This window comes from Capricornis sumatraensis, chromosome 16, assembly GCF_032405125.1.
Source record: "Capricornis sumatraensis isolate serow.1 chromosome 16, serow.2, whole genome shotgun sequence".
NCBI classification, from domain to species: Eukaryota; Metazoa; Chordata; class Mammalia; order Artiodactyla; family Bovidae; genus Capricornis; species Capricornis sumatraensis.
Genome location: NC_091084.1, coordinates 8,142,916 through 8,158,922, shown reverse-complemented (window position 1 = coordinate 8,158,922; position 16,007 = coordinate 8,142,916). Strand labels below are relative to the sequence as shown.

At 40.0% G+C, this 16,007-nt stretch overlaps 1 protein-coding gene across 1 annotated transcript in view; it reads right to left on the bottom strand.

Moving 5' to 3' along the window:
* MMP20 (matrix metallopeptidase 20) overlaps positions 1–16,007 on the bottom strand; it is a 61,291-nt gene that overhangs the window by 17,373 nt on the left and 27,911 nt on the right. Inside the window, exons 7-8 of the mRNA XM_068989096.1 lie at positions 7,423–7,559; positions 6,290–6,446 (exon numbers count right to left, since the gene is read on the bottom strand). Coding sequence (XP_068845197.1) covers positions 6,290–6,446; positions 7,423–7,559 — 294 coding nt within the window. The remainder of the gene's footprint in view (positions 1–6,289; positions 6,447–7,422; positions 7,560–16,007) is intronic.

The following is a 16,007-nucleotide window of genomic DNA, read 5'->3' as shown; positions in this document are numbered from 1 at the left end:
ATATTTCTCCCAGCAAATCACTTACAATTATACAGTGGAAGTGACAATAGATTCAAGGGATTATATCTGATACACAGAGTGCTTGAAGGACGATGGATGGAGGTTCATGACATTGTACAGGAGGCAGCGATCAAGACCAACCCCAAGAAAAAGAAATGCGAAAAGGCAAAATGGTTGTCTGAGGAGGCCTTACAAATAGCTGAGAAAAGAAGCTGAAGGCAAAGGAGAAAATGAAAGATATATCCATCTGAATGGAGTTCCAAAGAAGAGCAAGGAGAGATAAGAAAGCTTCCCTAAGTGATCAGTGCAAAGAAACAGAGGAAAACAATAGAATGGGAAAGACTAGAGATCTATTCAGGAAGATTAGAAATATTAAGGGAATATTTCAGGCAAAGATGGGCACACAAATAAGGACAGAAACTGTATGTACCTAGAAGAAGCAGAAGATATTAAGAGGTGGCAAGAATACACAGAAGAACTATACGAAAAAGATCTTAATGACCAAGATAACCATGATGGTGTGATCACTCACCTAGAGCCAGACATCCTGGGATGTGAAGTCACGTGGGCCTTAGGAAGCAGCACTACGAACAAAGCTAGTGGAGGTGATGGAATTCCAGCTGACCTATTTCACAACCTAAAAGATGATGCTGTGAAAGTGCTGCACTCAATATGCCAGCACATTTGGAAATTTCCAGGACTGGAAAAGGTCAGTTTTCATTCCAACCCCAAAGAAAGACAATGCCAAAAATATTCAAACTACTGCACAATTGCACTCATCTCACAGGCTAGCAAAATAATACTCAAAATTCTCCAAGCCAAGCTTCAACAGTACATGAACCAAGAATTTCCAGATGTTCAAGCTGGATTTAGAAAAGGCAGAGGAATCAGAGATCAAATTGCCAACATCTGTTGAATCATCAAAAAAGCAAGAGACTTCCAGAAAAACATCTACTTTTGCTTCATTGACTACGCTAAAGCCTTTGATGGTGTGGGTCACAATAATCTGTGGAAAATTCTGAAGGAGATGGGAGTACCAGACCACCTGACCTGTCTCTTGAGAAACATGTATGCAGGTCAAGAAGCAACAGTTAGAACCAGATATGGAAAAACAGACTGGTTCCAAATTGAGAAGGGAGTACGTCAAGGCTGCATATTGTCACCCTGCTTATTTAACTTCTATGCAGAGTACATCATGTGAAATGCAGGGCTGGATGAACCACAAGCTGGAATAAAGATTGCTGGGAGAAATATCAATAATTTCAGATATGCAGATGACACCACCCTATGACAGAAAGCAAAGAAAAACTAAAGAGCCTTTGATGAAGGTGAAAGAGGAGAGTGAAAAAGCTGGCTTAAAACTCAACATTCAAAAAACAAAGATCATTGCATCCGGTCCCATCATTTCATGGCAAATAGATGGGGAAACGATGGAAACAGTGACATACTTTATTTTCTTGGGCTCCAAAAATCATTGCAGATGGTGACTGCGGCCATGAAATTAAAAGACACTTGCTCCTTGGAAGAAAAGTTGTGACCAACCTAGACAGCATATTAAAGAGCAGAGACACTACTTTGCCAACAAAGGACTGGCTAGTCAAAGCTATGGCTTTTCCAGTAGTTATGTATGGATGAGAGTTGGACTATAAAAAAAGCTGAGGGCCAAATAATTGATGCTTTTGAACTGTAGTGTTGGAGAACTGTGGACTCTTGAGAGTCCCTTGGACTGTGAGGAGATCCAACCAGTCCATCCTAAAGGAAATCAGTCCTGAATATTCATGGGAAGGACTGACGCTGAAGGTGAGGCTCCAATACTTTGGCCACCTGATGCAAAGAACTGACTCATTTGAAAAGACTCTGATGCTGGGAAAGATTGAACACAGGAGGAGAAGGGGACAACATAGTATGAGATGGTTGGATGGCATCACCAACTCAACAGACGTGAGTTTGAGTAGTTCTGGGAGTTTATGATGGACAGGGAAGTGTGGTATGCTGCAGTCCATGGGATCGCAAAGAGTTGGACATGACTGAACAACTGAACAACAACAACCATGTGAGTTCCTTTTATTTACTACTAAACAGTTACTCTTTTTGAGCACCTGCAATATGTCAGGCAGTGTATTAGGTAGCTATCTACATCCATTATATCACTTAATACCCTCATTAACCCAGGGAGGGTAATATCAAAGTGGCAACCATGGTTTCCTTTCCTTTCTGGCAAAATGAGCTCTTTAATATTTGAATTAATGTCCTAGGCCAACTTAAAATGAATTTGCTTTATCTAGATTGCCAAAGACTTTTCCTTAATAGATTCTCACAGAGGTTCGATGTAAAGTTTCAATATTATTTCCTCAGGGGTAGTTAGTCATCATTAATATCAGATATCTTCTCCCTCCCGTTCCTTAATTTACAGAAGAAGCACAGGCTGGAATCAAGATTGCCGGGAGAAATAGCAATAACCTCAGATGTGCAGATGACACCACCCTTATGGCAGAAAGTGAAGAGGAACTAAAAAGCCTCTTGATGAAAGTGAAAGAGGAGAGTGGAAAAGTTAGTTTAAAGCTCAATGTTCAGAAAACTAAGATCATGTCATCTGGTCCCATCACTTCATGGGAAATAGATGGGGAAACAGTGGAAACAGTGTCAGACTATTTCTGGGGGCTCCAAAATCACTGCAGATGGTGACTGCAGCCATGAAATTAAAAGATGCTTACTCCTTGGAAGGAAATTTATGACCAACCTAGATAGCATGTTCAAAAGCAGAGACATTACTTTGCCAACAAAGGTCCATCTAGTCAAGGCTATGGTTTTTCCAGTAATCATGTATGGATGTGAGAGTTAGACTGTGAAGAAAACTGAGCACTGAAGTATTGATGCTTTTGAACTGTGGTGTTGGAGAAGACTCTTGAGAGTCCCTTCGACTGCAAGGAGATCCAACCACTCGACTCTAAAGGAGACCAGTCCTTCTTTGGAAGGACTGATGCTAAAGCTGAAATTCTAATACTTTGGCCACCTCATGTGAAGAGTTGACTCATTAGAAAAGACTCTGATGCTACGAGGGATTGGGGACAGGAGAAGAAGGGGACGGCAGAGGATGAGATGGCTGGATGGCATCACTGACTTGATGGACATGAGTTTGAGAGAACTCCGGGAGTTGGTGATGGACAGGGAGGCCTGGCGTGCTGCGATGCATGGGGTCACAAAGAGTCAGACACGACAGAGCAACTGAACTGAACTGAAAAATCTTTCACCAAGCTCCTCATGTTAGCTGCTAAGCCTCAGTTCTGCTTGGTTGGAGGAATGTGTTTGACTTTGGATTCTAGTGGGTGGTAGATTAGTCCAAAGACTAGAACCAAAGTTTTATGCAATGAATGGGTAATAGAAATTATGAGAGTGGATAAATCCCCCCAAGGAGAATCAGGCTGTGAACAGACTTTGACAAGTTAAATGGGTAATCACAACTCACACTCTCACATGTCAGCTTGTACACTCCATCTCTGGTTGCCATTCCCTGAAAACCTAAAATGGGAGTTGAGTTTCTCAGTATATATCGCCCTGTAGGTCAGCATGGTGATGGCAGCCACCTTATCCTGAAGAAAAACTTTGGAGAACACGCCCAGCAGATACTGGGGACTTAATAAGTGAATAACCACTTCCTATCTGAAAGAAAACTAGCTGGCTTAGAGGCTTAAACATTGGACTGGAAATGTCAACTCAAGACAATACAAGACACTTTGAGCAAAGCTTCCAAGGCTCTCAGTGACTCAGAAGAGTCAGGAGGGTCCACATTTGACATTCATTTTTATGAAATAAATTTCCTTGAAGTATATCTGTGCTTCTGTTAGATTACATTTTCAGCTCTAAGCTGAAGAAGTAGAGGAAGATGACAGATTATTTATAAATTTACTTTATGCCACATATATGGTTATTGAAAATAGGTAATATAAAATAAAATGAAACCCATGGACCAAAGCTGAGCTGTTTCCCACTGCCAACAAGGTCCTAACATAGACCTAAAGAGTTTAGCATCAGTTCAGTTCAGTTCAGTTCAGTCACCCAGTCATATCCGACTCTTTGTGACCCCATGAATCACAGCACACCAGGCCTCCCTGTCCATCATCAACTCTTGGAGTTTACTCAAACTCACGTCCATCGAGTCGGTGGTGCCATCCAGCCATCTCATCCTCTGTCGTCCCCTTTTCCTCCTGCCCCCAATCCCTCCTAGCATCAGAGTCTTTTCCAATGAGTCAACTCTTCACATGAGGTGGCCAAAGTATTGGAGTTTCAGCTTTAGCATCAGTCCTTCCAATGAACATCAAGGACTGATCTCCTTTCAGTCCAAGGAACTCTCAAGAGTCTTCTCCAACACCATAGTTCAAAAGCATCAATTCTTCAGTGCTCAGCTTTCTTCACAGTCCAACTCTCACATCCATACATGACCACTAGAAAAACCATAGCCTTGACTAGATGGACCTTTGTTGGCAAAGTAATGTCTCTGCTTTTTAATATGCTATCTAAGTTGGAATGTAAAGTCAAGTGGACCTTAGAAAGCATCCCTACAAACAAAGCTAGTGGAGGTGATGGAATTCCAGCTGAGCTATTTCAAATCCTGTAAGATGATGCTGTGAAAGTGCTGCACTCAATATGTCAACAAATTTGGAAAACTCAGCAGTGGCCACAGGACTGGAAAAGGTCAGTTTTCATTCCAATCCCAAATAAAGACAATGTGAAAGAATGCTCAAACTACCTCACAATTACACTCATCTTGCATGCTAATAAAGTAATGCTCAAAATTTTCCAAGCCAGACTTTAGCAATACGTGAACCGTGAACTTCCAGATGTTCAAGCTGGTTTTAGAAAAGGCAGAGGAACCAGGGATCAAATTGCCAACATCCACTGGATCATTGAAAAAGCTAGAGAGTTCCAGAAGAACATCAATTTCTGCTTTATTGACTATGTCAAAGCCGTTGACTGTGTGGATCACAATAAACTGTGGAAAATTCTGAAAGAGATGGGAATACCAGACCACCTGACCTGCCTCTTGAGAAACCTACATGCAGGTCAGGATGCAACAGTTAGAATTGGACATGGAACAATAGACTGGTTCCAAATAGGGAAAGGAGTACGTCAAGGCTGTATACTGTCACCCTGCTTATTTAACTTATATGCAGAGTACATCATGAGAAACGCTGGACTGGAAGAAACACAAGCTGAAATCAAGATTGCTGGGAGAAATCTCAATAACCTCAGATATGCAGATGACACCACCCTTATGGCAGAAAGTGAAGAGGAACTAAAAAGCCTCTTGATGAACGTGAAAGAGGAGAGTGAAAAAGTTGACTTAAAGCTCAACATTCAGAAAACGAAGATCATGGCATCTGGGCCCATCACTTCATGGGAATAGATGAGGAAACACTGAAAAATGTGTTAGACTTTATATTTTGGGGCCTCCGAAATCACTGCAGATGGTGACTGCAGGCATGCAATTAAAAGACGCTTACTCCTCGGAAGGAAAGAGTTTAGCATAGTCATCTACTTACAATCTGTTTTTGCTTTTCTCTTAACGTTCAGAGAGACAAGTAATGCTAAAGTGAGAACTGTGACCTGAGAAGGTGTGGCAGCAGAGCTTGACAAAGTTGTTCCCAGTTCTTCAACATGAGTCAGTTAAGGTAGTGAGATTAGGTAGGAGAGACAAGGTGTGACCCTGTGCACAGTGATCGAATCTGCTCATAGTAACCTCTTGTAAGACAGGCCTGGAAATTACACATGATCTTTGGATAAGAAGAATTTTCATGCTCTAGGTTAAAGAACATAGCAATAAGGCCTTTGCCTTTCAGCAAAAATTTCCTTCAAAGAGCCCCACAGTTGTCACCACGTTCATTTTGTACAAAATCACGGAGCATTCTGGAACGCAATGATATTCATGTATCAATAGGATATACTCACATAAGATGGAATCAGTTCTTCTTTCAAGGCATTCCCAGTGGGTAGTTATGTATTGGGAATGGTAACTCCACTCTTTTAGGCCATTGGACATCCAGTGAATGAGTGCTTTGAAAAATTAGGATGTTTCATGTGTCAGACACCAAACAATCAGATTATTTAATGAATGTTTCACTTATTTGGATGGTTCTGTATGTTTTAGACAGTGTCAATCATCAGCAAATGACACCCTAGTGACTGAGAAGAGTCAATGGGCCTTTTGTAAATTTGCCTTGCATTCTTTTTAGCAAAAGCATTTTCCTTCTCATTGAATACAGCTGGACAATCACAAAGAGAAAAGCCATACCTGTAGTATTCATCTCCCACAAAGAAAAGGGTTTTCTGTGCGTCCTTGAGATACACCGCGGCATCTATTTGCTGCACATATCTTGGGAACCCAAAGTCATAAATAGTCCGAGGAGGACCTTGCATTTGGAATCCTCTTGTTATCCAGTAGTGAGGTCCTGGAACCAGAAATTAAAGCTTGCAAAAACTTTGTACTATTTAGTGATGCCCTTCACTCATTAGGATTTCTATGCAGGATTACAAATGGGGCTAGTTTATGGGATATTTGCCATGGATAAAACCCAGGAGGAGATACAAGTCTCTATTCAGTTCAGTAAAAGACTTAAAACTTGCCCTGGAGGCAGAAATCCCTAGTTTATCCTTATGAAGGCAATAATACTGATACAACTGTGTCTTAAATGCAACACATTCATTTTTTTCAAGATACTTTTCATCTGTATAATCTCGTTTCAGTCTTATATATGTGTGAGACAGAAAGGGCAAGTGAACCACAAATGCTGATTCTTGCTTAAACTGGCACTAATCTTCTATCCTCAGCCATCGGCATCAAGAAAATACAATCTAAACTGATGGTTAAGGTTTGCTGGACAACTTCCATTGGCTAGCCACAGTCACATCTTCAAGGCTGTCATTACTATAACTATTTTGCAAGGAAGAAATGAAGATGCAGAGCAATTAGATAACTTCCCTAAGGCACTCAAATAGTAAAGGGCTGGAGACAGACTCCAGGCGTCTCTCTGCTCCCAGACGCTTGTATTGTTTTCCTGAGGTTTCCACGCTGACTTCTGTGAATGAGAGGCTCTCAGTAGAGAATACCGTGTCACTCAGAGCAGAGGTGGGGGGGTGGGGGGTGGTGGGGTGAGGCGGGGCAGGGAGCAGGTTTCCACCTTCCCGGACACTCGCTCATCACTGAGCCTCACGAGACTGCACCTTTGGCTCTGGGAAGAGTTTGACAGTCACCGTCACTGCTGTCACTGTCACAGTACAGTAGAGGGATGTTTCACCCCCAATCTGAGGAGCAGGAATGTCTGGAACTGCTCTGTGATCACTAACAAACACTGATAGTTCTGGGTGCTCCAGACACACCGTGCCCTGTACCCGGCCACTTCTTTCTTTGCGGGACCTTCAGCGTACCTTTAAAGAAGTAGGCTGTGCCCCTGTCAGCCACTTCGTAAGCTGCATCCACATTGGACATAAGCTGGGGGAAGGAGCTGGTGATGGTGCTGGGCCGGATCCCTGACATCAAGTGAACCTGCCGACGCCAGAAAATCCTATTTGGCAACAGAAAAGGAATAGGACCAGGGTTGATCTTCAATTGAACTTGGACTGAAATATACGGCAAGCCACACTTTAGAGGCCATTTCTAAATGCCTCTTGTCCATGTCTTGTTTTTAAGTAGAATACATATATATATATATATATATATATATATATATATATATAGGTTTTCGTAATCTGCTTCTTTTTCCTTTTCATTCTTTTAGCATCTCTGCAATTCTTTTTCCTTCATTTATTTAAGGATGTTCAAAGCATGGAAGGAAATAGCAGGGATTGACATCAATCACGTATACACTTAAGCTGTGCATCTTCCTATTCCAAGTATCATTTGCTACAAGTTTTCCTTTCCTCTTCTGATTTTTTTTATTGTGTGTGTGTTTGTGCTTTCTAAAAAAATTTAAAATTTATTTTTTAATTGAAGGATAACTGCTTTACAGAATTTTGTTGGTTTCTGCCAAACATCAACACGAATCAGATCTCATAAAGGTAGCCATTCCAGTGTATTTTATGAGTATTATATAAATGAGCCAAGTTTTTGTGGTTTGGAGATGCTAATTACTTCCAGTAAAAATAGCAAAAACATTAACAATTACAAATTATGTTGCCTATTTGCTTATCTACTGAAAGTATTTATATCTTAGGACCTAATGGCTAGTTCACAAAAATCTGGTACCTATACGTTAACTTAAGATTTAGCACCTTAACCATCCATTTTCCCAATATTATTTACGTAAAATTGTGGGAGTATACATGAGGGTACTGGTCTGAAAATTTCAATGTAAATGTGGTCTATTTTGAATTTTGGAGTTTAAAATCATTCTTGTAAAATATGAATAGTTTACTGACTCAATAGAAGCTAGAATCAATACATAAAAGTATTTGTGGACAGAGAACTTAAGGGAAAGTTTTGATTTTTAACTTTCCATGTGGTAAATTTAGGCACTCCTCAAACATTCTGTTGAGTTTCAGTTAATCTAACAAATATTTATAAGCACCTATCAGCAGGCACTGAGTTAGACCTTGGGATGAAACACTGAACAAGATTCGGGCTCTGCCCTCCAGAAGCTACGATCTAGTAGTAGAGGCAGATGAGTAGTTAGACACTGTGCACGCTTCGCCGCTTCAGTCGTATCTGACTCTTTGAGACCCCATAGATTGTAGCCCACCAGGGTCCTTTGTCCACGGGATTCTCCAGGCAAGAATAGTGGAGTGGGTTGCCATGCCCTCCTCCAGGGGATCTTCCCAACCCAGGGATCGAACCCAGGTCTTCTGCATTGCAGGTGGATTCTTTACCATCTGAGCCACCGGGGAAGCCCAATTAGACATTATAATCCAGGGCAACTTGTGCAATTAAGAGTTAAGTTCATGATGTTCTGGAGCATAGCATGTACCCCATAAGAGGGATGCTGCATATAGGGGTCTGCTGAAGCTATCTGGGTGAGCTGATAATGAAATCCAAAGGACAGCTCTATTGAGAGAGAGGAATATTTTTTTCATGTTCCTAAGCAGCACCATGATTCAGAAAAGAAAGCACATTGTGTTTTAGAAAACTGTAAACTGTCTTTGCACCTCCAATGCTGACCATTATCTCCAAGCTTGTTTCATAATCTCTTAAATGCAAATAATAATACCTGGCCTATCTCATGAGATCATTAAGAGGATCAACTGAGATAAAGCATCTGAAAGTGCATCATAAACTGTAAAGTGCTACTTGGCTGGATATTGTCCATTTAAAAAATTATTACTTGGGCACCTACCATAGATAATAACTCAGTGTGTCAGGAGTCTATCGAGGGTACACTTCCTCTCCCCAAGCCCTATACATCATGGCCTTATCTAGACTGTAGGTATTTTTGTTGATGTTGTTGTGTTAGTTAAGTTTTATTGGGGGCAAAATAAGGACTGTAGGCTGGGAGATGGCCCCTCAGTTGGCTCTGAGAAATTGCTCCAAAGATGCAGGGTGGCGAGAGGTCAGTATATATATTTGGTTTTGGTGAAGAAGGAATATATATAGTCAAGCACATATTTTTCCAGAAGGTTTCTGCTAGTCTGGTGAAACCTTTCTGCTAGTCACAAGTAACAGTTGTCACCGTGAAGGATTTTAGTGCTTTTCTAGATATGAAGAGGTACAAAAATTAGGCTCATAAAATCAGCTCCTAAAAACATCTATCTGAAAACCCATTCTGCCAGCTTTTCCCTGAGCACAGAGTGCCTCATTTTTGCTCTCCACCTTGAACATTTTCCAGGGGATGTTGAAAATCAGCAGTTGCCCCAGCTCAAGATTTAATTCTTGTAGAGGTAGGTGGCAATTTGTAGTTGACAGGGCCCCCTCACGGTTACAAATTTGACCATACTTTGGGAGGCATTTCATGACCATTTCATCCCATGGAGCAAGGAACTCATTCTTAGGTCTGGTGAAGATGTTGCTGATAGGCCATTCAGTGTACTGTTACTATCAACAGTAACCAAAGGGCTGGACCAACCTGTCTTACCCAGTCTCTTACAGTCCAGGAAAAATTTTCTCTTGTTTGTATCCTTCCATATCTAGAGTAATTACAATTATCGATTGCATCCAGAACTATGTATTTGATCAACTTCTCCAAGTTGCCTAGTTATTATTATTTTGTTGGAGGTTCAGTCACACATTTGGTAATCCAGGAAACAACAATCTCATAAAATAGGCAAAGTGCAAGTAACATAGCTAGCAGTATTATTAAAATTATATGTAAGAATTAGGCCAAAAATTTCTATTAGGTGTGGGAAGCCCCTGGTGGCTCAGCGGTAAAGAATCTGCTTGCAATGCGGGAAACATGGGTTCAATCCCTGGATCAGGAAGATCCCCTGGAGAAGGAAATGGCAACTCACTCCACTCCAGTATTCTTGCCTGGGAAATCCTATGGACAGAGGAACCTAGCAGCCTAAAGTCCATCAGGTCTCATGAGTTCGACATGACTTAGCAATTAAACCACCACCACCATTCCATTAGGTGTAGCTCAGTATATTCTCAGGTTGTCTGAATTAGTCTATTTTGTACCAATCTTTATCTTTCAAGGAAATTATATATTTACATTGTATGAATTAAAAGATAGAAAACTGAGACCCAGAAAGGCTGGGAGGCTCTAATGTCAGCAAGCAGCTAAGGCCAGACAGAGTCAATTAAACTCCAGCTGCCTTGATTTTCATCATACCCCCCAATTTCTCTACTTGCTCCTTCTCAGCCTTGTGACATCTGGTTTTCCTCTGTTTATAACTTGACCGCTTACCCAATGAGATCTGGCCTTTTCTGGAGGCCAGAAGGACTGCTTTCCCCCACTTCCTTCTCTTCACCATCACAAAGTGAGCACTTGTTTGGGTATCCAGAAGAATCAGGTAATAAATATAGAAAAACAAATTAAGTCAAAAGCTCATAATTTCATCTTTGATAAGGAGGCAAAAAAGTGGATTCACTGGGAACCCATGAAGAATCCAAAAAGCATTTTCCAATTAATTCAATTCAATACGTAATTCCAAAATGCTGACTCTGCTCAAGTCACTGAGCTAGATTCTCTCTAAGGTACAAAGTCTGCCTTTCAGGCAATTAAAATAATGAGGATGAGGAAAGTGGGAAGGAGGAGGAGCGGACACACTGTCTAATAATCAGACTCTTTCTGAATTACATCACTGATCGGGTTAACTTCCAGCTGCTTTCTCTTTTTGGGTACTCTAGAGCTGGGCTGTATTTTCTTTCATTTCTCGTTTAAAAATCATGTGGGAGTTTTAAAATTCTCATTTAAAAATCAAGTGACTCTAGGCAAATTAAACCCAATCTTTCATTTGAAGTTACATGTTATTGATGTTCCAGATGACTCAATGTGAGAGGTAGTAAAGTGCAATGGTTAAGAGTTTAGGCAAACCAAAAATGTACTTTTGGAACTGTTCACAAGTGGTAGACTCTTATATTCCTTACTTGACTTAGGATATTGTGGGTATTAGGAGGATTAAATTGATGTAAAGTAGTCATTCTAAACCAAGAATAATTTTGTGCCATGGAAGACACTTTTTAATGAGTGGTGACAATTTTGGTTGTCACAACTAGGAGTGAGTAATGCTATTGGAGTCTAGTGAAATTCAGGGATATCATTTTAGTTTACCTTTTACAATGTGCAAGATAGTCCAGCATGGCATAGACTTGTCTGGCTTAAAATATCAGTAGTGCTAAAGTCAGGAAACCTTGGCTTAAACACTGTTATGACATATTAGAATGTATACATGAGGTGGTAATAAACACTACCTATATGTGATACTTATGTAAAGTATCACAACTTCCAAAAGAATCTGTACTCATGAAAAATTTTGTATTGATGAAGAAAAATTATATCTTGTGGGTAATAAAGTGATAAGACACATATCCAGAGGATTTACAAACTTAGAGCTATAAATTACAATAATAATTAAAATTGACCAAAAAAGGTATAACAATTAACCTCCTAATACACCTGTAAATAGATTTAAAGTATAAGGCAAAAAAAGAAAATCTATAAAACTGTTAGAAAAGAAGAACTGAGGGGGATGGAAAAAGATATTCCATGCAAATGGAAAGCAAAAGAAAGCTGGAGTAGTTGTAGTCATATAAGACAAAATGTTGTTGTTGTTTAGTCACTAAGTCAAGTCTAACTCTTGCAACCTCAAGGGCTAACCTTCCAGGTTCCCCTGCCCAGTGGATTTTCCAGGCAAGAATACTGGAATGGGTTGCCATTTCCTTCTCCAGGGGATAGTCCTGACCAAGGGATCAAACGCATGTCTCCTGCATTGGCAGGCAGATTCTTTACCACTGAGTCACCAAGGAAACCCAAGACAAAATAGACGAGGATAAAGACTGTTGGAACCCTCTTGCAGTGATGGTCAGAATATAAATTGATAAAGCAACTATGGAGAACAGTATGGAGGCTCCTTAAAAAAAATAGAACTACCATATGACCCAGCAATCCCACTACTGGCTACTGGACATAAACCCTGGGTTTATGTGGGTTTGATCCCTGGGTTGGGAAGAGACCCTGGAGGAGGGCATGGCAACCCACTCCCGTATTCTTCCCTGGAGAGCCCATGGAAAGAAGAGCCTGGTGGGTTACAGTACACAGGGCTGCAAAAGCCAAGTTTCAAAAAGACACGTGCACCACTATGTTCATTGTAGCACTATTTATAATAGCCAGGACATGGATGCAACCTAAATGTCCATCAACAGAGGAATGGATAAAGAAGATGTGGTATATGTATACAATAGAATATTACTTAATCATAAAAAGGAATGAAATTGGGTCATTTGTAGAGATGTGGATGGGCCTAGAGGCTGTCATAAAAAGTGACGTAAATTAGAAAGAGAAAAACAAATATAGTATATTAATGCGTATATGTGGAATCAAGAAAAATGGTATATATAATCTTATTTGCATAGTGGAAATAGAAACACAGATGTAGAGAACAAATGTGTGGATACTAAGGGAGGAATGAGGGGTCAGATAAATTGGGAGATTGGGATTGACATATATACACTACTATGTATAAAATAGACAACTAAAGAGAACCTACAGTATAGCTCAGTGCTCTGCGGTGACCTAAATGGGAGGGAAACCCAAAAAAAGAGGGGATATATGTATATGTATAACTGATTCACTTTGCTGTATGGTAGAAGCTAACACAACATTGTAAAGCAACTATACTCCAATAAAAATTCATTTAAAAAATGATAGATTGTTACAGGAGACAAAGAAGACACTACATGATGATCAAGGGATCAATCCAAGAAGAAGATATAGCAACTGTAGATGTGGCATTAGTCGTAAAGAACTCACTTGCCAATGCAAGAGATGTGGGTTTGATCCCTGGGTTGGGAAGAGACCCTGGAGGAGGGAATGGCAACCCACTCCAGTATTCTTCCCTGGAGAACCCGTGGAAAGAAGAGCCTGGTGGGTTACAGAACATAGGGTTGCAAAGAGTCAGACATGACTGAAGCAGCTTAGGAGACATGCACACGTGCACCCAACCTAAACTTCCCAGGGGGCTCAGAGCAAAGAATCCACCTGCCAAGCAGGAGATGCAGGTTCAATTCCTGGGTCAGGAAGATCCCCTGGAGAGGGAAATGTTAATCTACTCCAGTGTTCTTGCCTGGAAAATCCCGTGGAGAGAGGAGCCTGGTGGGCTACAGTCCAGGGGGTCACAAAAGAGTTGGACATGACTTAGTGACTAAAGAACAACAAAAACAACATGGGAGCACCTGTTAACAGACATACAAGGAGACCTACAAGGAGATATTGACAGTAACACAATAATAGCGAGGGACTTCAACACCCTACGTACATAAATGGACAGATCATCCAGGCAGAAATCAATAAGGAAATGCAAGGCTTAAGTGATGAATTAAACCAGATTAACTTAATTGATATTTATAGAACATTCCATCTGAAAGCAGTGGAATATTCATTCTTTTTACGTGCACATGGAGCATTCTCAAGAATAGATCACATGCTAGGCCACAAAGCAAGCTTCAGTAAACTTACAAAGATTGAATCATATAAAGCAGGGGTCCCCAACCCCCAGGCTGAGGACTAGTACTGGTCTGTGGCCTGTTAGGAAGTGGACCACACAGTAGGAAGTGAGTGGCAGACAAGTGAGTGAAGCTTCATCTGCCATTCCCCATTGCTTTCCATCATTCACATTACCATCTGAACCATGCCCACCCCCCACCTGCCCTGTCCATGGAAAAACTGTCTTCCACAAAACCAGCCCCTGGGGCCAAAAAGGTTGGGGATCACTGATATAAAGCACTTTTTTCCATTCACAGTACTATGAGATTAGAAATCAACTACAAGATTTGTGCAAAAAAAACAAAAACAAAAACAAAAAAAACCACACAAACACATCAAGGCTAAACAATATGCTACTAAACAACCAATGGATCACTGAAGAAGTCAAAGAGGAAATAAAACAAAATACCTAGAGACAAAAGAAAGTGAAAACACAATGATCCAAACCCTGTGGGATGCAGCAAAAGCAATTTTAAGAGAGAAGTTTATAGTGACACAAGCTTAGCTCAGGAAATAAGAAAAATCTCAAATAAACAACTTAACCTTATACCTAAAGCAACTAGAGAAAGAAGAACAAACAAAACCCAAAGTTTGTAGAAGGGAAGAAATCATGAAGATCAGAGCAGAAATATTGAATAAATGAAAGGGAGACAAAGGAAACATAGAAAAGATCAATAAAACTAAAGGCTGGTTCTTTGACAAAATAAACACAATTCATAAATCTTTATCCAGATTCATCATGAGAAAAAGGAAGAGGGCCCAAATTAATAAAATTAGATATGAAAAAGGAGAAGTTACAACCAATACCGTGGAAATATTAGAGACCATGAAAGACTACTACAAGCAATTATATGCTGATAAAATGGACAACCTAGCAGAAATGGACAAATTCTTAGAAAGAAATCTTATAATGCTTAGAAATCTCATAAAGCTAAACCAGGAAGAAATTAAAAAAATGAATAGATGAACTACAAATACTGAAATTGAATCTGTGATTTAAAAGCTCCGAACAAACAAAAGCCCAGCACCAAATGACTTCACAGGCAAATTCTACTGCACATTTAGAGAAGAGATAACATCTACCTTCTGAAACTCCTCCAAAAAATTTCAGAGGAAAGAACACTCCCAAATTCATTTTATGAGGCAACCATCACCTTGATATCAAAATCAGAAAAAGATACCACACATAAAGACCAGAAATAAACCCATGCACCTATGGTCAATTAATCTATGACAAAGGTGGCAAGAATACACAATGGAGAAAACACAGTTTCTTCAATAAGTGGTGCTGGGAAAGCTGGACAGCAGCATGTAAGAGAATGAAATTAGAATATTCTCTAATATCACACACACAAATAAACTAAAAATGGATTAAAGGCCTAACTGTAAGACTAGATACTATCAAATTTGTAGAGGAAAACATAGCTAGAGCACTCTTTGACATAAATTACAGCAATGCCTTTTTGAATCCATCCCCTATAGTCATAGAAATAAAAAAAAAAGTAAACATACAGGATCTAATTAAACATAGAAGCTTTTGCACATCGAAGAAAACCATAAACAAAATAAAAAGACAACCTACAGAATGGGAGAAAATATTTACAAAGACAAACAATCCAACCAAAAACTGGGCAAAGGATCTAAACAGACATTTCTCCAAAGAAGATGTACAGATAGCCAAAAGGCAAACAAAAAATGCTCACCATTGTTAATGATATTAGAGAAATGTAAATCAAAATTACAATGAGGTATCATGCCATACCAGTCAGAATGGTCAGCATCAAAAAGTCTAAACAATAGAGAGGGTATGGGGAAAAGGGAACCATCCTATACTGTTGCTGGGAATGTATATTTGTACAGTCCCTATGGAGAACAATAAGG